The sequence below is a fragment of the Dunckerocampus dactyliophorus genome, chromosome 5, assembly GCF_027744805.1.
Source record: "Dunckerocampus dactyliophorus isolate RoL2022-P2 chromosome 5, RoL_Ddac_1.1, whole genome shotgun sequence".
NCBI lineage: Eukaryota > Metazoa > Chordata > Actinopteri > Syngnathiformes > Syngnathidae > Dunckerocampus > Dunckerocampus dactyliophorus.
This window is the reverse complement of record NC_072823.1, coordinates 1,368,535-1,391,514: the sequence shown is the minus strand read 5'-3', so window position 1 is coordinate 1,391,514 and position 22,980 is coordinate 1,368,535. Positions and strand designations below refer to the sequence as shown.

The 22,980-nt window shown below is 42.0% G+C and overlaps 1 protein-coding gene across 6 annotated transcripts in view; it reads right to left on the bottom strand.

The window, feature by feature from the left end:
- LOC129181477 (cytosolic carboxypeptidase 4) overlaps nucleotides 1-22,980 on the bottom strand; it is a 98,782-nt gene that overhangs the window by 51,271 nt on the left and 24,531 nt on the right. For 5 of the 6 annotated variants that reach the window (XM_054776734.1, XM_054776738.1, XM_054776735.1 and 2 more), the window contains 11 exons: nucleotides 19,974-20,120; nucleotides 19,529-19,660; nucleotides 17,449-17,542; nucleotides 14,926-14,963; nucleotides 11,025-11,233; nucleotides 9,523-9,688; nucleotides 9,098-9,171; nucleotides 6,809-6,925; nucleotides 5,400-5,568; nucleotides 1,536-1,626; nucleotides 756-1,019 (listed from right to left, as the gene is read on the bottom strand). In XM_054776734.1, the coding sequence (XP_054632709.1) occupies nucleotides 756-1,019; nucleotides 1,536-1,626; nucleotides 5,400-5,568; nucleotides 6,809-6,925; nucleotides 9,098-9,171; nucleotides 9,523-9,688; nucleotides 11,025-11,233; nucleotides 14,926-14,963; nucleotides 17,449-17,542; nucleotides 19,529-19,660; nucleotides 19,974-20,120 (1,501 nt within the window). Of the gene's footprint in view, nucleotides 1-755; nucleotides 1,020-1,535; nucleotides 1,627-5,399; nucleotides 5,569-6,808; nucleotides 6,926-9,097; nucleotides 9,172-9,522; nucleotides 9,689-11,024; nucleotides 11,234-14,925; nucleotides 14,964-17,448; nucleotides 17,543-19,528; nucleotides 19,661-19,973; nucleotides 20,121-22,980 lie in introns of those variants that run through there. The other variant, XM_054776739.1, reaches the window with a different exon arrangement.

Below are 22,980 nucleotides of genomic sequence, written 5' to 3'. Positions count from 1 at the left end.
TTTTGAGCAAATTTTGGCTTTTCTAGCCTGTGGTCTTAAACTTTTGATCAGGTGATAAACAACCTATTTAATTTTTTCGGTTTGTTTGTCTAAAAGACAAGTTCCAAATGTTTTTTGCCTCACTCCCAATTCTAGCAATTTTTCAACTGGTCTTAAGACTTTGATTAGGGGTGTACACAAGAATGCTCAGGCGACAGTGTGCAGGGATACGACGGGAGACAACTACTACATTTTTTTTGAGGAGGCATTTTTGTGATGAAGATGTATTACTCTTTTTCAATAGCATTTTGTTTTGAGAAGCTTACTTAAATGACCCATCAATTAAGCGGAACTGCCTTCCTCGTCACGGATCATCGACCAGAACTGGGCAATAATTTGTAGGACAATTATCGCCCAGTAAAGTCTGTTATCATGACAGGCCTAGAACTGCGTAATGCTGTTTATGTGTTATGGTAGAAATAACGTAAAACAAAAAAAAGGGTCAGACTGTGCACATCCACGGGGATGCTACATTTGTCGTCACAGCGAGGTGTGGCTCGCCTCCATGCGCATGCAATAATTCTAACATAATTATAAAAATTAACGTGTTATTTTTGACTGTCTCATTTTTTTAAAACTTCTTATGTAATGACATGGCCCAAGATAAGAATGACTGACTAAACTTGCATGCCATGGCTTGTACAAGTCACCAAAATATGCCACAATACAGTATGAGTTAGGATTGCATGCCGTTGTTTAGGTGTGTAATGGTGTACCTCTGAACACTGGGCTTGCGTGGGGCCATGGTTTCATTTCCTGTTGGTGGGATGTGACCCCAAAAATCAGGGAAAGCCAGGATGTTGAATCCTGGAATAGATTTTGTTTTGATGGCTGCAGCACGGTACATGGTGGGTTTATGATAAGGGATGGAAACACCATGTCTTTCAATTAACTTGTCTATCATGGCACAATTGTAAAAGTTGTTGTTTCCCTCTTTGTTATCCTGGTCATCATTTGTTGGACCGGACTTTGCTTCGCCCCTAGAACCAGAAAACAAATTTCAACTGAGTTTCCAAATTTTTTTTTTTGTTGGTTGAACATCTATAAAAGTACATGCATGCAAATCTGTTACAATCACAGAAAAGGAGAAAAGAAGGTTGATATTTGTATCGGTATTGGCTGACATACAACGTTGCGGTGTCAGTATTGGCACTGCGATGTTGCCATGCCATGTTGGCATGTGCGGCTTATTTACCTACAAATCTGTTTTTTCCTGTAAATTTAGTGGGTGCGGCTTATACACCGGCGTTTACGGTACATGCACAGGTGTGCCTCCAACCAACTCAAATGTCAGTTAACCTAGCAAAGCAAAGCCAAGCCATGTTTAAAGACTTCGTCACTGTGCATGTAAACTTTGGACTTTCAGGAAAGTAACAAAAAAACTCCCTAAAATCTTATCTTTCTCATAATTTCAAATAGAAATAACTTTGGTATCCCTAACTGACCAAAAACAGGAAAACAAACACGCACACAGATGTACAGGATTTACAACTTACCTCATCTCTCTAACCTTGCCTCCAACCTCAGAGCTGGTGCTTAGGATGCCATTATGACTGTTGAAATCTTTGGCCTTTAATATGGCAGCAGCTGTATGCCAAAGACATAGGAAGTAGTAAGCAATTACGCAAAATACTTTATATACCTTTTTTTCTGCCTTCCGTCAAAGATTGGTAGATCGTGAGTGCGGCGTGCGACTCGTGCCTGTTAAGTGTGCTCCATGTCAGGCTGTCGTATTTTCCACTCACCAGGTAGGTACGTGTGTGGGCATCGTATGAGGCCCGTGCAGCCCACTCACTTCGATTGCAAGACGGGCGTACGGCAGGGGTCACCAACCCGTCGATCATGAGCAACTAGTCAATCTTTGGGACTTTGCCGGTCGATCATGAAGACATTTTGAAAAAACTGTATTATCATATCAGTGAGAGCGACCAACAGGCACGCATTTTGTCCACTGAACACGCCCATATGCTTCGCTGCTAACCAGGCAGCAACCCGCGAGCCCCAGCAAGGACCCCCTCCCCCAAAAACCGGCCAGACGTACACTAGAACACCGACCCGCTCCTCCATGCTAGCAAAAATGTCGAGCGAAACAGGGAGGGAGTGACGGGGCGCTGCAGCAATGTGCTTGCGCTCACAACAGTAATTATAGCACGTTAATACTGTCGGGCTCAAAGTCTGCCTTTGTTACCTCAAAGTTACAACTATTACTCCAATAAATCTTTGAGCCGTGACGACGCCACTCGTTAAGGGCTGACCGTTGTAGCGCTTTGACCAGCACCCCTCTCCTCAGTCTGCATCGCTCTTCCACTACACTGAGCCAACAAGCTAAATAGTTGTGGTTTGCTCATGAAGCCGACGCCACAGGCTCAACCCGGACCAAGAGCCACAAAAGTCGGGGTATGGAGGTGCCCAAAGTGCGGCTCAGGGGCCATCTGAAGCCTGTGGCTCATTTGTCATTGCATCACTGCAGAAACAATTGCATCACAGCAGCAAAAGGCACAATGTGAAAAAGCTGAAATGTTGAAACCAACAACCAATAATAACACAAAGCATCCTCAGATCAAGGGTACCCTTTGCTGTCTTCAACTGGACTAGAGTAGTATTTGAAATTGTTGTTCTAACAATGTGTACTATCCCTATCACTCTGACGTTTATAGACGTTTAAATAATAAAAATAAATTATTCTAAATTAATAAATAATAAATTAAGCCTGTTCATGTTTTTATTTTGCGCAATCACGGCTATGTTGTAAAAGGTGTCTATATTTGGACATTGAAATGTTACATGTAAAGCATGTCTACTTTTGTTGTGAAATAAACAATATTTTCTCTGATCATTTTGTCATGATTTCTACTTAGAATTAAAGAATGATGTCTGAAATTGGTTTCTAATGTGTTTTATTCAAATATTCAGTGTAAAAAAAAATAACTGTTGTGTAATCATTAGTGAAAAGTACATAACCTTTGTGTCCGCCTGCCGATGAAAATTTTGAAGAACATAATTCCATGGAAAAACAAACCCCATGATGATTACAATGGTATATATTCATGGAATAATTACTCAACTCTGCAACTAAAGTGATTTTTTTGTGTATAAAAGAGTAAAATGAGATTATTTGAACAAAAGTCTAACACCGAGTGGACACCGAGTTATGTACTTTACATTTAAGAAAGAGTGAACTTGGGAGGGTTGCTATGGGAAATGGAAGATGTCTCGGGCTCTGGTATGTTGGCTGTGTTTTTTGCAATGTTTGAAGTTTGTGTTGATAACATTACCAAGGTCTATCCACCAGTTTAACATTTTAAATGTAACACTTGGGTACCCTTGATATATATATGTATTGTATATACTGTATATATGTGTGTGTGTGTACACAATGTACTTTTAAAATTGCCACACACACAAGTCTGTCTTTCCCTTGCGACCTGGCTGCGTGCATGCAGAAAATAATTTGCATCCCAATTTCGTTCCCACGGGCTTTGCGTGTTATCTCCCCCTTAATCCATCCATTTTCTATGCCGCTTCTCCTCATCAGGGTCGCGGGGGCATGCTGGAGCCTATTCCAGCTGACTTCGGGCGACAGGCGGGGTACACCCTGGACTGGTCTCCCCCTTAATTGTAAAAAATAAAAATAAAGTTGGCTACTTCACAGATTTCACTTATTGCGGGCAATTTGGGAACCTTTCCCCACGATAAACGAGGAAACACTGTTCTGTACTCTTCAAAGGAATGCATTCTGAAATCCAAAATTCAGGTGGACACATTTTTTGGTTGTTTTAATTAGAGCCCGAGCCAATTATGACTTATCACCAATTAATCAACATCAGTGAATATGTAACAAATACATGAACTCTTTTTTATCTGCGCGGAATTCCTGTCGCTCCATTCTTGTGTGTCTCTGCGCTGCACCCTGCCCGAGTACCTGGCCCCCACCCCTCACTCAGTCGGCTGCAACAGTGAATACGACGAGAGAAACGGCAAAACAAACTGCTTTTTTTTTTTACACCATGGTAAGCTGTGACTTTGTAAAACAATATAACACAACACTTTATTGCCCCTTGCACACTGTCAGGATAACATTCTAGTTTTTTTCATGCAAGTTTTACGAGCGTATTGCAGGGTTTTAGCCTCATGTAAGTCCCATCTCTGTGCGATAAACAAAACTAGATGCAACTGTTAATCCACATGTCCACCATTATCTAATATAAGAGTGTTATACCGCGTTTTAAAGTGAAATAAAGATGCACGTGTTAAGTCCCATGTCCATCACTAATATAGCACTACTACACAGTGTCCCACTTCACTTCATACTTCCACGCAGCATTTCCAGGGGCTCATACATTCACAAGTTCATGTCTTCATTCAAATTATTTTGAATACAATGGTCCAAGTCATGTACTTAGTTGTCTTTTGATATATTATGTTTTGAAAGCTGTTACATTGTTACATACAGTAAAACAATTGTTACAGCGTTTATTGGGGCGGTTTGCATCTGAGTGTGAAGTTTCCGGGATGAGACTCAGCACCTACAAATCCGAGGCCATGGTTCTCAGTCGGAAAAGGGTGGATTGCTCCCTCAGGGTTGGGAATGAGCTCAAGTATCTCGGGGGTCTTGTGAGGGAAGGTTGGAGAGTGAGGTCGACAGGCGGATCGCCGCACCGTCTGCAGTAATGGGGTCGTTGTACCGAAAGGCAAAGCTCTCAATTTACCTCCTCATCTATGTTCCTACCCTCACCTATGGTCATGAGCTTTGGGTCGTGACCGGAAGAACGAGATGGCGGATACAAGCGGCTGAAATGAGCTTCCTCCATAGGGTGGCTGGACTCACCCTAAGACATAGAGTGAGGAGCTCGGTCATCTGGGAGGAACTCGCTGCTCCTTCTCATGAAGAGGAGCCAGTTGAGGTGGCTCGGACATCTAGTCCGGATGCCTTCCTGGTGAGGTGTTAAGGCATGCCCAGCCGAGAGAAGGCCCTGGGGGCCTGAGGACATAATGGAAGGATTATGTCTCACAGCTGGCCTGGGAACACCTTGGTGTCCTACTGGTGGAGCTGGCAGAGGTGGTCGGGGACCAGGAAGTCTGGGCTTCCCTACTGAGACTGCTTTCCCCACGACTCAGACCCGCATAAGGAGAGAAAAATGGATGGACGGATGGTGAGTTTTGGATTTAAGATTTTGTCAATGTTCTGGTAAAACCAGCACATTTACTTTGTTTAATATGAATAAGCTATGAAAGTAAATGAGGGCCTCTTGACCATTTTCATTTTGTAAACGTACCTCTTGGAAGAAAGGGCTAGAGGCTGGTGACCCCTGCTCTAGATCTTGGATGTTACGTACAATAAATTATAAATACAACTTAACCTGATTTGGTTTGACTTGGTGTGCCTTTTTCTGTCTTTGAGAGAACTTCAGCACTCTGCCGTCTTTCGGCCCCAAAGAAGTGAAAAGCTACATTTTTGTAAAGCACAGTGTCGTCATCCGATGAAGATGACGATGATGGTGAACTTCTCTCTGAACTCGAATCCAGCTCCTGGGTGAAACAGACAGATTTGTGCTGATTATTTTCAAGCATTTTGTGGAGCATTTTTTTTCTGAAGTTATAAGAATAGTTAATATAATTTGAATCTAATCACAACCTCTGTCACAAAAGTAGACTGCTGCTGCTGCTAGAAACACACTAAGAGGCGTTGCCAGACGTGTAAGTGCGGGGTGGTGGTCCCTAATGATGGAAATTTGGGCTCTTTTTTGACAGCCGGTTCTTTTGACTCCTTTCACTAAAAAGAGATGAGCCTTTCGGCTCCCAGGTGGCTCCTCAGATTTTTGTTGTTGTCTTAAATTAATTTATTGCCCAAAAAGTTACCAATGTAAAAAATATATCATATCAAATGTTGATTATTTAAATGAATGAACAGCTACAATATATATATATATATATATATGTAAAACTCTTCCCTCACCCCCCCGGTATATACATATGATATATACAGTACACTAAGTTGAATCGTTCTTAAGTAGGGGAAAACCTCGCCCCATGACATCACACTTGGATGGATGGATGGATGGATGGATGGATGGATGGATGGATGGATGGATGGATGGATGGATACTTCATTAATCCCCAAGAGTAATATCTCAAATGTCTAAAGCAATATCGTGGGTCACCACAATGTGTTAATTCCATGACAGGAGATATGTGATGTTACACATATCAGTGTGGGTATCGGTTGATATCGGAATCGCAAATTGAGAGTTGGACAATATCGGCATATCGGTTATCGGCAAAAAGCCAATATCGGACAACCCTAAGTATAAATTCCATGACTTAATTCAAATAAGGAAAACCGGTACATTTACCATGACACACCCTCGTGATACAGTACATACACGTAACATGACAGATTTTCGACATTATAGTATTTAAAACAAAAAATTGGAAATTTCAATGCATATCTCTTGCCACATTGCGATTTGAATTTTGTAGCTTCACTCTATTAAGTTTTTTCCAAAATATATAAATTCATTACTTGGAAAAAAGGATGCCTATTTAAGCACATTTTACATATTCTCTGCCTAAATGAAGCATTTTCAAGCATTACAATGAACGAACCAAATGTAAACTAACTGAAATGCAAATTTAAAGCAATAAGAGGATGAATTTAAATTGTGATACACTGGTGCTAACAGTGGTGATAACAGTAATTAATTGTTTGTAGTATGAGCCACACACAAGGATACCATACTGACAGAAGCAACACTTTCACAAACATTACCTGGAAGTCATGCAAGAGCTCGGGACAGAGACGGCTGTACTGTGGCAGTAGCTCTTTGGGTCTGTCTGGGTCGGGGCAAAGACAAAGTTTGTTCAGGTCAGTCTCCAAGTCATCATCCTGGAACAAGAAATATTTTGTGATCCATAACAAGCAACAAACATTCCTCTCCGTTGCTTCTGAATTATGCCTAAATACCGTACATGCAATGACGTAATTTAGTCTTCCAACAGATGAAACAATGTACAGTAGCCGATCGACACGTTGGCTTCAAATTTTGCGACTTCACACTATTATAATAAATGATACTGTTTCATGGTTGAATATGACCGAGTATTAATTTTCAAAATATGCCTATTTAAGCAAATTTAATGTATTTTTGTCTAAATTTACGCAAAAAGTTGCTAACTGAACTAAAATACAATTATGTGTTTAAGGTATTCAGTAGATACATTCCAACTGTGTAGTATTCTACACTGGTCACTAGGTGTCAGTCATGTTGCTATAATGTTCATTGAGACACACAAGCACCAGACCATAGGTGCCATACTCAACTATGAAACAGCATGATTAGGCCTGTCACGATAATCGATAAATCAATGAATCGAACGATGAAAATCCCCAAAGTCGATAGTTTTGCCGGCTAAATTGAGATGTGCATGCATGCGTGTTTGATTTCCTCGTCCCAGTTTACCACACAGGCTGGATGACAAGAGGGTTCACTCTGCATCTGTCTGGGTACGTTGGTGCTACCGTTGAACGAATGGAGAGAGTGAACCCTCCTCTCAGCCATTCAGCCTCTTTGTCCCAGTACGCGGAGGCGGGGCTACTAGTGAGTGCTGGCTAACAGCCAACAGCCAGTGTGGAAATATTTCTGTTTTAAACAGATTGAACAAGGTGAGCGCATGAACACTGACAAACCGACATGTCGCACTTGTTCGAAAGTAGCAACAAGGAAGGCGGGAAATACGACAGGTGCAGTGGACTTTCGTCCCGACAGTCAGTGCTGACTGAAGTGTTTGGTTGTTTTGTAAATATAAACAAAACAGTGCAAAATGGTGCTTGCTCACAGACAGTGTCGCTTCCTAAATTGCAAAAGAAATTTAACCTTTCAATACGGTTGAAAAGCCAACATTTGGGGAAATGTTAGAAATGTTTGACAGTAGGAATCGCCTGGGACAGCGTACATGTGACAAAAAGCAATTGCATTTTAAACATTGCATTTTACTCCGCCACCACAGATATGTGGTCCAGCTCAAATTTGGCCGCCTACATTAGTTTGACATTGATGTTTATTTAAGTGCAATTTTTGCAAAAGAGTCCATTTTATTTTCATTTAGTTGATGTGTCTGTTTTTGATTGTTTAATGTATTATGTCATTTGTTTAAGTTATTTAAAAGCTCTTGACTTTCCAATTACAATGGTAAATACCCTTGGGAAATTGAAGTTTATTGCTTTTGATACAATATACTCCCATTATTTTGCCATATAATTAATGAAAAAATTGTCTCAAAAATGTTGTCAATCATATCAATTATCAACAATCATTTATAGGACAATTATCATCCAGCTAAATTTGTTCCCGTGACAGGCATGATTTATTTATTGGTATACAGTATCCCAAAAAAAAGTATACAGACTTTATACACCGTCGTTGTAATGTAGGTGTTTCTTCTAATTTGTTTGATTTTCTAAATGTAATAGAATTTACAAACATTGTTACAAACATTGTTTTGTCACCGCTTGTTCTCAAACAGACGTCATTTCTGGTCCAGACACTGCTGCCAGTGCGAAGCAATGGAATCGTACACATCACAAAACTATTTCCGTGCTATTTGTGTGCATTCACGCTTTTTTTTCCAGAATTTATTTCCTTTCTCCAAATGGGTTTCAATGGGTTTAATCTGCAAAGAAAAAACAAACAATTGAGTTATCAGCTGCTAAAGGGTGCGTACATTTTTTGGGGACAGCCTGTATGTTTGAAAAGTAAAGCCGCAAAATTCGAACCGTGATGTGCCGAGGGAAGACTGTATATACAGTATTTGTGCCTCTACTGTATGTCAAATTCTGTTTCTGCAGAGGATTGTTGACTTCCGATGAAAGTTCCAACAAAATCATATGAGCTGCAGTGTTGAGAGTTACAGTAAATGAAATGAACACCCACAATTTGCATCGCTGAAAATGCTGACATTGGTGGATACAAAGAACTGGACTAATAATACAATGTAAAGTTGAATTGTGTAGCTTTCTTGTTTTCCAACATTCATACCAGTTACAGTCCGATGAACGTACATAGTCTATGCTGGCAGCCTCTTGGCAACCTTCCTCCTCTTGCTCCTCCTCCTCAATCTCCCCACTGCTGCCATCTTAAAAAACAAAAACAAAATGAAAAAGAAGAAATGGAAATACTGTATCTGTCTATTGTATCTACATACTTTATACAGTACTGCACTGACAAGCATTACTAAATGAGCTGCACATTATAAAATAATACACAATGCGAAGAAACAGCTGTTGCTGGGACACAGCAGAACATTTGTACATTATTAGTACACCAGACACCTGTCTAAACATAATTTTAAAAAAGCATAATACTGACCTTCCACTGCGGTGTACAATACTTATTTTTTAGATTATTAGATGTGAGTTTGGTAACTGTTACTTCATAAACTGAGGCAGTATATTTGCAATTTTAGCTTGAATGGCCATGGCTTTACCTGTTGCTGCAGCTACATCGCAAACGGCACATTGTCTTCCAGGCAGGGGGAAGCTATATGCTGACTGATCTGATGTCAGTGGCAGGGGGGTCTTTGGCAGGCACTTCCTCATCAGCTGAACAGAGGGCTCCACCAGTGACTCCAGACATTTATTCAGCAAACATGTCTGCAAAAGCCACAAATATGACAGACGTAAACATAAAAAGTCATTTCCACCAGTTTGCTCTTGTAATTAGTGATGGAAATTTTGGCTCTTTTTAGAGAGCCAGTTCTTTTAGCTCAGCTCACTAAAAAGGGCCGGCTCTTTTGGCTCCCAAGTGGCTCCTCAGATCTTCAGTGGCTCACCAGGAACATCAAACTCATCACCACATGTAACTTAACACTCAAAAGGTATACCTGGGAATATACAGACATGTGTCAATGCGAGCCTAAAATGAAGGAAAAAAAAATATTTTGAAGCTTTCCCACAATGCATTACGCCTGAGCAATGCATTCATTGGGGCGCTGCAATTACGTCAGCTTCCCTGTGGGTTCCGTCTTCCTCTTGCACCCTTTGGTGGACAGAGGCAGCATTGCAGCACCATGCATCCATTTTTTATGCTGCTTGTCTTCCAATTAAATGTTTTGCTCAGACTAAACGCATGGTGACAAAACCTCCAAATGTTGTTTTTTTTTTTTATTTCCAGCTCATATTGGCACATTGGTTTGGATATTTATCAGGTACACCTTTTGAGTGTTAAGTTGCTGTGTGATGAGTTTAGTGTTACAGTGAGTCAGACTGTTAAATTCAGTAATGACCTCCTGCAATTTCCAATGGGTTGACAACCTCGTTGTGAGTTTTCTCATAGCTCATGATTATAATAAATCATATCACGTAATAAAGAGCTGCCTGGTCCTCACGGACTAGTGCACAGCACAATATGCCATTTTATGACATGGACACGTGTGGCTTATACATTGGTGCAGCTTATATGAGAACAAATCTGTTTTTTCCTGTAAATTTAGTGGGTGTGGCTTATACACCACAATTTACGGTAATTGAGAACCCCATAAAAATGTCAAATTTTGACACTGTCATCAAGCATGGGCTGTGTCTATGGCCCTACGATACATAACAATTAGCTTGAGGAAGTGTTGGTTATTTGTAATGAATTAGCTGTAAACGACTTTCCCCAACACCAAAAACCGACCGTATCGTATCCGGCAAATGGGACGAAGGCGGAAAAGTCACATCAGTACAATACTGCTGTCAAAAATCCCAACTATCCCTTTTACAGAAATGTATCAGAGATCTTTGATATGAATTAGGTTTTTTTTTTTAAACAAAGAAGACAAAACACCAGTAAAGTGTTCTAGGTGCTCCACTTGGTCTGGTCCTCCCTTTAAGCACAAATTAGTGGATCTGACTTAAAATGGTCTCAGGTCAACAGACCCTTATTAACTTGTATGTCTCAGGCTTCTTCTAAAATCAAACAGAATTCATAAAACAAGAAGCATTCTACCTGGGTTGTATGATAAAGAAGTCTGAGGCCTCCTTGTGACACAAAAGTACGTCTGCCAAGAGCACTGTGTGTGATTTTATGAAGGCAACGCAACAGTGCATGGCGGATCTCCATGGCAGAATGTGTAGTATCCTTGCTGTGCCAGTCCTCATACAGCTGCAAGAGGCTAGCCATGTAACCTTTGGCTACCGCTGAGCAGATGTTTGCATCTGGTGGGGACAGAAACAGAGAAACAAGACAAATGCAGAGGTTGTCAGTTTTCCAGCTAAACACCGGGGGGTGGAGGGGCTGCCCACACTGGCGGTTTGCGTTTTCAGTAGACGGTTGGTCTGTCCGATCGATTGATATCCTGACAGTTGCAACAGTGTGTATGGATAATATTTGATAATTATGTGTGGCCTGCACACCCAAGGTGTACTAAGTGTGTCCACCAGCAAGAAAACAGCAAAATACACAGAAAAAGTTAAAAAAAAAAACAGTAATAAGGCATAATGTAACCAGAAAAAGTTTAAATGTTAATATGAGGGATGTCTGATATTGGCTGTTTTGCCAATATCCAATATGCCCGGATCTCAGTTACTGATATGTGTAACATCACATATCTCCTGTCATGGAATTAACACATTGTGGTGACCCACAATATCGTTTCGGACATTCACCAAGCATACTTCTGTTTGTGGGTCATGAGGTTTTTTTCTGGCCACTTAGCTGTTGCTGAAGACTGGTTGCTTGTTGTTGAGTTGAGTGGAGGGTAAACTCATTGGTGCCGCCTACCTCGACTCCTGTCTCGTTGTGAATCGCACCTCCACATTTGGTGATCCTAGGCATGGGTAAAAATGTCGACTGACAACAGTGACAACAGCAAGGCCGTGCCGGCGCTGCTACAAGCTAATGAGTTTGCTAATGTCGGTGCTGTCTGTGGCAAGACAACCCATGCTTGTTGTTTGAACACATGAAAGCTCAGTTCCGACTGCGAGGAATAACACAGGACGTGACGAAGTATTTACTTCTAGTGGCCGTACTGGGTGCTTTGACAACAGCCAGTACGGGATGGCATACGCCCATTATATACAGCAGTTTTTAAAATCAGTTTTCATTATAGGGAAAAACCTGATACCCATATCTTCCAATATCACATTTTTATTCCAATATCGGACAGATAATATCGGTGGGACGATATTATTGGACATCCCTGGTTAATAATAATACAGTAGACGCCCCTACAACATAAATAATCCATTCCGAGAACCTTTATGTTATAGGGTTTTTATGTTATACGAAGCGTAAAATACATGTAAATAGCCTAATCCGTTCCAAGATCTTCCCAAACTCACAACTTTGGCACTTCAAAATATTCAAAGTCCACCAAATATGGTGGGAAAATATAACAAAACATTAGCATAAACATAGTACAGTAACATTCCAATATAAAATAAGCTAATAAATAAGATTACTGTAAGTGAATAAAACTGAAAAACAAAAACAATCCTACCGTTCACGAGATGTCTTGATCAGGAGCGCAAGTGGAGGCAGGAAGGAGGAGGACTAGCCTGAGTCGAAACACGACTTAAAGAGTCTAAGAGTCAGCTGGTCTGACAGACAAACGCACACGCACTACACGATAATGCTGTGTGCAAAATTTTAATTTGTAACTTAACTTAATTGTTTAAGTTAGTTTCAGGAGGACTACGAAGAGGAAGGAGGTTGAAGGGAGAAGCCTCTCTCTCACACAAACTCACGTACGCCCTGTACTGTATAACTCAGCCAATGAGATGAAAGCGGAGGCGGTGCCGCGAAAATCAGCCAATGAGAGCGTGATGCATCAGAAGGCGTCACCAAGAGTTAGTCTGAACTTGGACTGACTTGAGGCATTAATAAAGTTGATTGAAAAAAAAAAAAGACTTGCACTGACTTGACGCTTTATGTTATATGGAATTTCTTCTGTAATACGAAGCAAAAGCTTTACATAAATTCTTTATGTGAAGTGGAATTTATGTAAAAGGAGGTTTATGTTATATGTACTACTGTACACATAGTTGTGATGCAACGTTTTTTTTTTTTTTACCAGATTTTTGGTGAAAACATTTTAACTTTTTTTTTTTTTTTAAATAGGGCTTTTCTTCCTGCAGCCAGTAATAATTGCTAAGTATGTGATAATATAGGTCAGATGCATAGCATGCATGTGCCGCTGTTCACACCAAGCTCACAATGTGTATATGTTTGTGTTTATGCCTGTCTATGCTGTCTTTATGCTTACGTCTTTGTTTTTTCCTCAAACGTTAAGATTTCACACTTTTTTTCAGCGGTCCTTGAAGTTGCGACACTGACTAATTATTTCTATGGGAATGTACGAATGGAATCAATCCTTCCCAGGCAAATTATACAAATAGAAGAAGCATTCAGATGACAAGTTTTACTAAAGGTTCACTCTACATTTTCACTAGCCTGTGAGTTTACTGCACTGTTGCCAACTGCTCAGTAAAAAAAATTTAAAAAAAGTAGCAATTGGCTGACTTAGAAGTTGCCAGAAGACGTCATCAGCTAATTTGTACATCATTTGCATACGATGTAAAAGGTGATGTAGCAAAAAAGCACAACCTCATAGGAGAGACAAAAAAGTGAGTGAAAACACCTTAATTATGTTTAGAACTGCAAATAAACTTGATTCTTACTTTTTTAATTTAAAATTAATTAATTTTAAAAAATCATTTCATCAAAATAAACATAATATTTATCATAATATTTTATCTCAGCTAGCGCCTCTCAAAGTCTAGACAGCGTAATAATTACATCCGGACTCACCTCCAGCCTCCCCCTTTTATCTTGTAGTTAGGACTACCGTACTTGTTTATCACACATCTCTTCCATCACACTGACAGGTAAGTGGCCGAGTCCAACTGAGGCTTCAGTGCAATGAGTAGTCATTTTAATGAATTAAGAAACATTTTCTTTTTAGACCCCGCTCTATAAAACAGGACGAAATCCACCCCGGTGGCATCGCGCCTCGTGCATCCTTTTTTCAATGGATGCGTTGAGCTCCACTATGCTCTCGGTGTGTTGTGGAAGCCGATAGTGTACTGACGACTTGTGACCGCTTTGGGGTGGGGAGGTGCTGCTGCTCAGTGACAACAGAAACAGTATAACAATGCGTGCTTTCACTTTTAAGTCCCCAAATACCAGAGAACTCTCCAACAACGCCAGAAAATGTTGCAAGATTTGTCGCTAATCGCTTTTGAGAAAATATGTCGCCAAGAGGGTTTGGAATGTCACCAGATTTAGCAACAAAGTCGCCAAGTTGGCAACACTGGTTTACTGTGATAGATTCCATCCTCACGAGCGTCACGGGTAAACTGGGGCCTATTCCAGATGACTTCCGGGGAGAGGCGGGCTACACCCTGGACTGGTTGCCAGTCAAGCACAGTCGTGATACTAGTAGTGCAGACATATTACCTAGTAGATGATTTCGATTTTAGTAACATTTGAGGTGATCCTAATGTAATCTTATAGTCTTATACAGTATATGTTAGGATATTTGATGACGTACTTTTTGAGAATTGTTTTATCAGTGGATGCATAATGAATTGCAAGATTTTTATTTATTCTTAATAATTGTATTATGTATATCAGTACTTTTTTCTGTAATATTACAGTACCATTGTATACTGCTGTATTTCGTGCAGATCCCAGGAAGGACAGCAGCAGCTTCTGCTTCAGTCAGTCAGGATCGCAAGAAATAAACAAACTGACCCAATAATATCACACATACTGTATTTACTTTATGGAAATAGGTGAATAAATCAAAATAGATCGCAAAGTGATGATTAGCGATTGTTGTTTAATGATGACTATGTGTAAATGAATTTGAATTACAAACCATCATCTGGGAAATTTAAAAACTTACTTGAGCAAAGCAGAGCAGCAAATGCATTAATGGACGCCCTGCAAAACATAAGAAGAATTAAGTCCCACTCGTGCAACCTTAAACACACCATGCACAGTCAGTCATATGTCATGTTTTCTGCTTTAAATGTGGTCCTGATGGTATCCGTCACAAGTGAAGGGTGGTCACATACTGTAAAGTCTCACACATCAAGTGGTGATGGTGGTACAGTACTTCACACAGGTGGTACACAGGTGGTACCCAGGTGGTCGGCCTACACAGTGTACAGTGACTGGAGCCACAAAAGGGCTTTTTGGGTACTCCAAACACTTAGCAGAGCAGTTTGCTCCAACCTTTATTGAGCCAGGGCACTTATTTTGTGTCAGAAAAATCTAATGGCACCCCCCAAACAAAGACTGGTAACAGCAAGTGGATCCAAAGGTTCATTATCTACCTTCTGCCATCTAGTGGAAGAGCATTTAATTGTTCTGTGTGTCACTGTACAAAACAGGCATAGCCAGATGAAAAAAAATCATTTGTTTATAGTCAAATCATTCTCTGACTAATTAAGTCAAATTGGTAATGGTTTTAATTTATTAAGAACATGCAAACAAGATCACGTGGCAGCACATGTTTACAATTCAACATGTCTTAAAAGGAGTAGGCAGAGGCAGAGCTCATTTAATTCCACCCTTGCTCCATTTCACGACACAACTGAAGACAAAAAGCATTTTGTAAATGAAACTTTTTATTATTCGGGGGGGAAAAATCCAAAGCTACATGTCCCTGTGTGAAAACGTGATTGCCCCCCAAAACCTAATAAGTGGTTGGGCCCCCTTAGCAGCAACAACTGCAATCAAGCGTTTGTGATAACTTGCAATGAGTCTCTTACAGCGCTGGGGAGGAATTTTGCAGAATTGTTGTCATTCAGCCACATTGGGGGCTTTTCCAGCATGAAGCACCTTTTTAAGGTCATGCCACAGCATCTCAATAGGATTGAGGTCAGGACTTGGACTAGGCCACTCCAAAGTCTTCATCCATTCATAAGGTGGACTTGCTGGTGTGTTTTGGATCATTGTCCTGCTGCAGAACCCAAGTTGCTTTCAGCTTGAGGTCACCAGCAGATGGCCGGACATTCTCCTTCAGCACAATTCATGCTTCCGTTTATCACAGCAGGTCTTCCAGGTCCTGAAGACCATCACACTACCACCACCATGTTTTACGGTTGCTATGATGTTCTTTTTCTGAAATGCGGCGTTGCTTTTACGCCAGATGGGAGACACACACCTTCCAAAAAGTTCAACTTTTGTCTCCTCAGACCACAGAGTATTTTCCCAAAGGTCTTGGGGATCATCAAGATGTTTTCTGGCAAAATTGAGACACGCCTTACTGTTGTTTTTGTTCAGCAGTGGTTTTGGTCTTTGCAGGCCGATTTTGCCCAGTATCTTTCTTATGGTGGCGTCATGAACACTGACCTGAAATGAGGCAAGTGAGGTCTGCAGTTCTTTGGATGTTGTTGTGGGGTCTTTTGTGACCTCTTGGATGAGTCGACGCTGCTGTCTTGGGGTCATTTTGGTTGGCCGGCCACACCTGGGAAGGTTCACCACTGTTGCATGTTTTCACCATTTGTGGATAATGGCTCTCATTGTGGTTAGCTGGAGTCCCACAGCTCTGTTCTCAATCTCACTTCAGTCACCTTTTAATGGGGTGGGTGGCATGTACTTTAGGTTTGGATTTTTTTCTCCCTTAATAATAAAGTTTCATTTAAAAACTGCATTTTGTGTTCAGTTGTGTTGTCATTGACTAATTTTTACATTTTTTTGATGACCTGAAATATTTAAGTGTGACAAACATGCAAAAAATCAGGAAGGTGGAAAACACTTACAGTATTTCACACCACGATGTACAAAGTTTTTATTTTATTTCATTTTTGTGGGTGTGGCTTATATTCAGGTGCACTCACTCAGTTTGGAAATTACGGTGAGTGCTTGTGGTCAGAATTGTCTGCTGTTTTTCCAAAACTGGTTTTAATGACCTTTTAACTCACATTCATTCTGTTTACATGGGTGTAGTGTACAGTATGTACACGTCTTTGGTGATACAAGTGGTAGCAATTTACTACAGCAACAAAAAGCAAAGCAGCTGCGTCCAGGACCGGGGATTGGCCATATCCATCCATCCATTTTCTATGCCGCTTCTCCTCATTAGGGTCGCGGGGCATGCTGGAGCCCAAGTCAGTCCCAGCTGACTTGGGACTGGACTGTCGCAGGGCACATATAGACAAACAACCATTCACCCTCACATTCATACCTATGGCCAATTTTTAGAGTCGCCAATTAACCTAACATGAATGTTTTTGGAAACCGGAGTACCCGGGAAGAACATGCAAAATGACCAAGAGAGAATCGAACCCAGGTCTTCCCGATCTCCACACTGTGACTGTGGGGCCAACATGCTAACCACTAGACCGTCATGCAGCACAAATTTGGTTCTGTACAAAAGTTAAATCAGTTGGTGCATAATGTGTTAATTCTCTGTACGTACTTGATTGTTTGCAGATTCTTGGTGGTATAACGAGGCATTAGCTTGTAAATTACATCCTGCCCTTGGTTTGACACAATCAGATTTGCCGTGGAAACTGTAACACAATAAAACAAAGAATTAATCAAGAAAAATAACAAATGCATATACATTCGTCCCATTGTTGTGCTGTTTTAGGCGTGTTTCCTGAGTCTGTCTGACTGCAACTTTCTTTGGCTCGCATTGTGTCTTTGCCAACAACCACATCTTCAGTGAAGGTAACCTTAAATGTTCAGTTATCTCCTTTATTCATTGTTTACATGTATTTATTTACCCTTTTCTGCATGTAAAACTGTCATTGTAAAACTAGATTTAACAAAAGTGGTTTGTGCTAACTGGTTTTTACTTTCTGGAAAGCATGAACCCCGTGACCCTAATGAGGAGAAGCGGCATAGAAAATGGATGGATGGATGGAAAGCATGAATTCGATTTACATTTTACATTGGAAACATTGATTTGGTAAGAGTATGTTTAATTTGGCGTCAGATCTTCCGAAGCTGATTAATGCCTCCCTCGCTATATGGCGGGTTTTCAGTAATTAATTCATGAATCAAGGATGGCTGTTTGGTGGTAGACTATGTTCTATTATTAGTCAAAACATATTGGAATACAAGTGATATTGTTACATTCCATGTCCTCGTCTGGTTCCTGCCTTCTCCTTGTTTTCCCTCTTTCTTCAGACCCCACACTCCCAGCAGGAGGCGGAGCTGCCGGACTCACCTGACTCCAATTAACACCGACCTACTTAGGCCCAGTGCTGCCAGCTGTGAGGCGTCGGATTATTGTACCTGCTACACAAACGCCTGAGCCTCGTTCTCGCCTGTTTGCTTTTTGCCTCCAGCAGCTACCTGCCTCTGCCAGGGTAGCTTGTGTTTTCTTTCTCATGGTACGTTTTTTCACCATCGCCTATTGTTCAAGTTTTGTCCATTAAAGACTCTTGCAAAACCTGCGCCTCTTCTCGCCTCTGCATCTGAGGTCCAGACAAACACACGCCAAACCGTAACAGACATGTCGTACTGTGGTCACTAGGTGGGAGTAATGACACAGACCATTGAGACATTACCTGACATGACATTACCTTAACACTGCATGAAGTCAGCCTTTACATGTCCCACATGATAGGGCGAAAAAAAAGTTATCCTCCCGTCCGTGTGGAAGTGGTAAGTTTTTGGCTTCTTCAGTTTAGAATAAATAAATTGAAAGCTACAGTAACTGGTAAGCTTGCTAGCTCGCAGCCGTCTGTGCAAGTCCCTGCAGCATAAGGGTTGGGCAATGTGGTGTAAACAATGAATAAGAGGAGTTTAAAGGTGACTATAGGGGTGTTATTTCACGTATACAGGGCTCTAATAATGTTAAAAAAAATATTTCGAAAGTCATGAACAGGTTTTCTACGATGTAACTACAAAAATATTCAATTTATTAACATTGAATCCAGAAATGAATTTGATGAGGTCATATGTGGAACCAATTACCCGTTATAAACGATGGACGACTGTAGTTGAAATAGTCCAAGTATGCTTGGTCACACGCAAGTCCATGTGTATCATATAGATGGGTGATGACATTGCGATTGCTCCTCCCACGTGTTATTAATGATACCCACATTGCACAAAAGAAATAAAACTCAAACAATAAGCCCCAAAGTCAGTTAAGTAGCAGGAATACAGTGCTGTTTAATCGATGGATGTCAAAGAGAGAAAGGAGCCCTGTGAGTACAGTCGAGGGAGAGGGAATTTCACTCAAGTTCGATGATTATGTAAAAATCCACATTTACGCTTCCCTTTTCTTATTCTTGTTAAAGTGGAAACACGAGGCACGTGCAGGAGATAAGTACCAGGCTCTTACAGTACTAAGTTCGATTGCAGCAGGTAGATCCAGATCATCTCTCAGTATAGTGGATCCCCACACGCTGCACATTTGCGATTCATGGTCAGTTTTTCTATTTTGTGTTCCACGTCTGTGATAAAAGCCCCCATCATTTCCTTTAGGCACCATGTGTCTGCGTTCTTATACTGTAGGTTAACCGAGTACCTCCGATTTTTACCTGATGATGCAAAAACTCGGATGACTAAGAGGCATGCTGCAGCTCTCCTGGCATGTTGAATGTTGTTTTTGAGCAGGTTTAGAGTCAGCAGGACAGCTCCAGCCTCCTCAGCCTTTTTACCTACACAGCAGTCTGGAAAACACACATTGCATCATGCAGCAGCTGAGGTGTGCTTCTTGAAAACCTGTCTACCATTGGCTCCTATGTTGGTCAAATATTTCATTTATTGATTTGACGGGTGGCAAATACTTGGGTTTTGCACTCTTACACTTTACAACAAGGCACACACAATTTTAGCAGTTAATGAGGAACTGACCTACCTAACCCTAACCCAAACCACAACTCATTAGTTTCGTCATTAGTTCCTCAGTAATTACTGTATTTTTGTGTACCTTATTATAAAGTGTGACCATTTTGCTTTATCCCCCACACAGTATGTTGTTACCTTTGTGTCCAACTTTGGCCAGTAGGTATAGGATTGGCAACAGAATCCTGTAGTTGGGACTGAGCCCACAGCCATTGGTGACAAGCGCGTTCAGCAATGCCTCGCTCCCACCTTTTCTGATCATGTAGTCAATACGATGATCAGTACCTGAAACAAGGGATTGTAGTTAACTGGACACTGCTATTTTGACTGTGTCAGACATAATAGATACCCTATAAATGATAGGCGACCAGTCCAGGGTGTACAACTTGAGCTTTTAGCCACTGTCAGTGTGTTCTGGAGATGTACGTATAGCGTGGGTATAGTGATGATGGCATTTTGGGCCAGATCAGGTCGTGTGCTCATGCAGATGGTTGGATAACTACTTTAACCTCTTAAACCCTGGTCTTCAGAGGCTTGCTAGAAACAACATATCAAAATAAATAACATTTTTCACATACAAGATCTACATGGATGATCTTGATATCAAAGTAAAAAGGGACGCTTTGATGGTTACTGTACATATCTTTGGTACTGTTTAAGAAAAAGTGAAGCTGCTTGTTCAGGGAGTTATAGCAGTAGAAGAACGACACTTGTGCTGTTGGTGTTAGCTTTCAAACAGGGTTAATTTTGGTTCCATGATTTTATTAAATGATTCATGAGATATGCTGGTCTTTCTTGTTTTTGACATTTGCTCATTTAGGTTTTTCTAAAATTGGTGTGGTTGAGCTTTGAGTTGCCATTCCTCGAGCTACTTGGATATACAGTCATGTGAAAAAGTGGTTGCCCACTTCCTGAGTTCTTATTTCTTTGAATGTTTCCATCTATACCGCTTCTTCCTCATTAGGGTCGCGAGGGCATGCTGGAGCCTATCCCAGCTGACCTTGGGCGACAGGCGGAGTACACCCTGGACTGGTCGCCAGCCAATCGCAGGGCACATATAGACAAACAATCATTCACACTCACATTCATACCTATGGGCAATTTAGAGTCGCCAATTAACCTCACCTGCATGTTTTTGGAATGTGGGAGGAAGCCGGAGTACCCGGAGAAAACCCACGCGCACACGGGGAGAACATGCAAACTCCACACAGAAATGCCCAGGGGAGAATCGAACCCAGGTCTTCCCGATCTCCAAGCTGTTACTGTGTTGGCCAACATGCTAACCACTAGACCACCGTGCGGCCTCTTTGAATGTTTGTCACACTTAAAAGTTTCAGATCATCAAACAAATTTAAATATTAATCAATGACGGACATGGGAGGAGTTTAGAGAACCTGTGGAAAACAACTTCCAGACAGCTTCGAAGAAATTCTGGACCTCCACTCGGCGTCTCAGGAGGGGGAAGCAGTGCACAGTCAACACCGTGTATGGTGGGGAAGGTGTGCTGCTGACCTGGATGTTGTGGATCGGTGGACAGAATACGAAGACCTCCTCAATCCCACCGACACGTCTTCCTATGAGGAAGCAGAGCCTGGGGACTCCACGGTGGACTCTCCTATCTCTGGGGCTGAGGTTGCTGAGGTTGTCAAAAAGCTCCTCGGTGGCAGGGTCCTAGGGGTGGATGAGATCCGTTTGGAGTTCCTTAAGGCCATGGATGCTGTAGGCATGTCTTGGTTGACACGACTCTGCAGCATCGCATGGACATCGGGGGCAGTACCTCTGGATTGGCAGACCGGGGTAGTGGTCCCCCTTTTTAAGAAGGAGGACCGGAGGGTGTGTTCCAACTATCGTGGAATCACACTCCTCAGCCTCCCTGGTAAGGTCTATTCAGGGGTTCTGGAGAGGAGGATCCGCCGAATAGTTCAATCTCGGATTCAGGAAGAGCAGTGTGGTTTTCGTCCTGGTCGTGGAACTGTAGACCAGCTCTACACTCTCAGCAGGGTCCTTGAGGGTGCATGGGAGTTTGCCCAACCAGTCTACATGTGTTTTGTGGACTTGGAGAAGGCATTCGATCATGTTCCTCGGGGAATTCTGTGGGAAGTACTCCGGGAGTATGGGTTATCAGACCAGTTAATTCAGGCTGTTCGTTCCCTGTATGACCGGTGTCAGAGTTTGGTTCGCATTGCCGGCAATAAGTCAGACCTGTTTCGAGTGAGGGTTGGACTCCGCCAGGGCTGCCCTTTGTTACCAATTCTGTTCATTATTTTTATGGACAGAATTTATAGGCGCAGCCAGGGCGTTGAGGGGTTCCGGTTAGGTGGCTGCAGGATTGAGTCCCTGCTTTTTGCAGATGATGTGCTCCTGCTGGCTTCATTGAGCCGTGAACTTTCACTGGATCGTTTCGCAGCTGAGTGTGAAGCGGCCGGGATGAGAATCAGCACCTCCAAGTCCGAGTCCAAGGTTCTCGCCCGGAAAAGGGTGGAACGAGGAAGAGCTCCTGCCCCAGTGGAGGAGTTTAGGTACCTTGGGGTCTTGTTCACGAGTGAGGGAAGGATGGAACGCGAGATTGACAGGCGAATTGGTGCTGCGTCTGCAGTGATGCAGATTCTACATCGGTCTGTTGTGGTGAAGAGAGAGCTAAGCCAAAAGGCAAAGCTCTCAATTTACCGGTCAATCTATGTTCCTACCCTCACCTATGGTCGTGAGCTTTGGGTAGTGACCGAAAGGACAGTTACAGTACAAGTGGCCGAAATTAGTTTTCTCCGTAGGGTGGCTGGGCTCTCCCTTAGAGATAAGGTGAGAAGCACTGTCATCTGGGAGAGACTCAGAGTAGAACCGCTACTCCTCCGCATTGAAAGGAGCCAGATGAGGTGGTTTGTGCATCTGGTCAGGATGCCTCCCGGACGCCGCCCTGGGGACGTGTTCAGGGGAAGTCCGACCGCTAGAAGGCCTCGGGGAAGACCCAAGACACATTCGAGAGTCTATGTTTCCCAACTGGCCTGGCAACACCTTGGGATCCACCGGAAAAAGCTGGACGAAGTGGCCAGGGAGAGGAAAATCTGGGTCTCCCTGCTTAGTCGACTCGATCTCAGCTAAGCGGTAGAGGTAGAGGGCCCCAGCACATCACAGACTATCGACAGCGGAG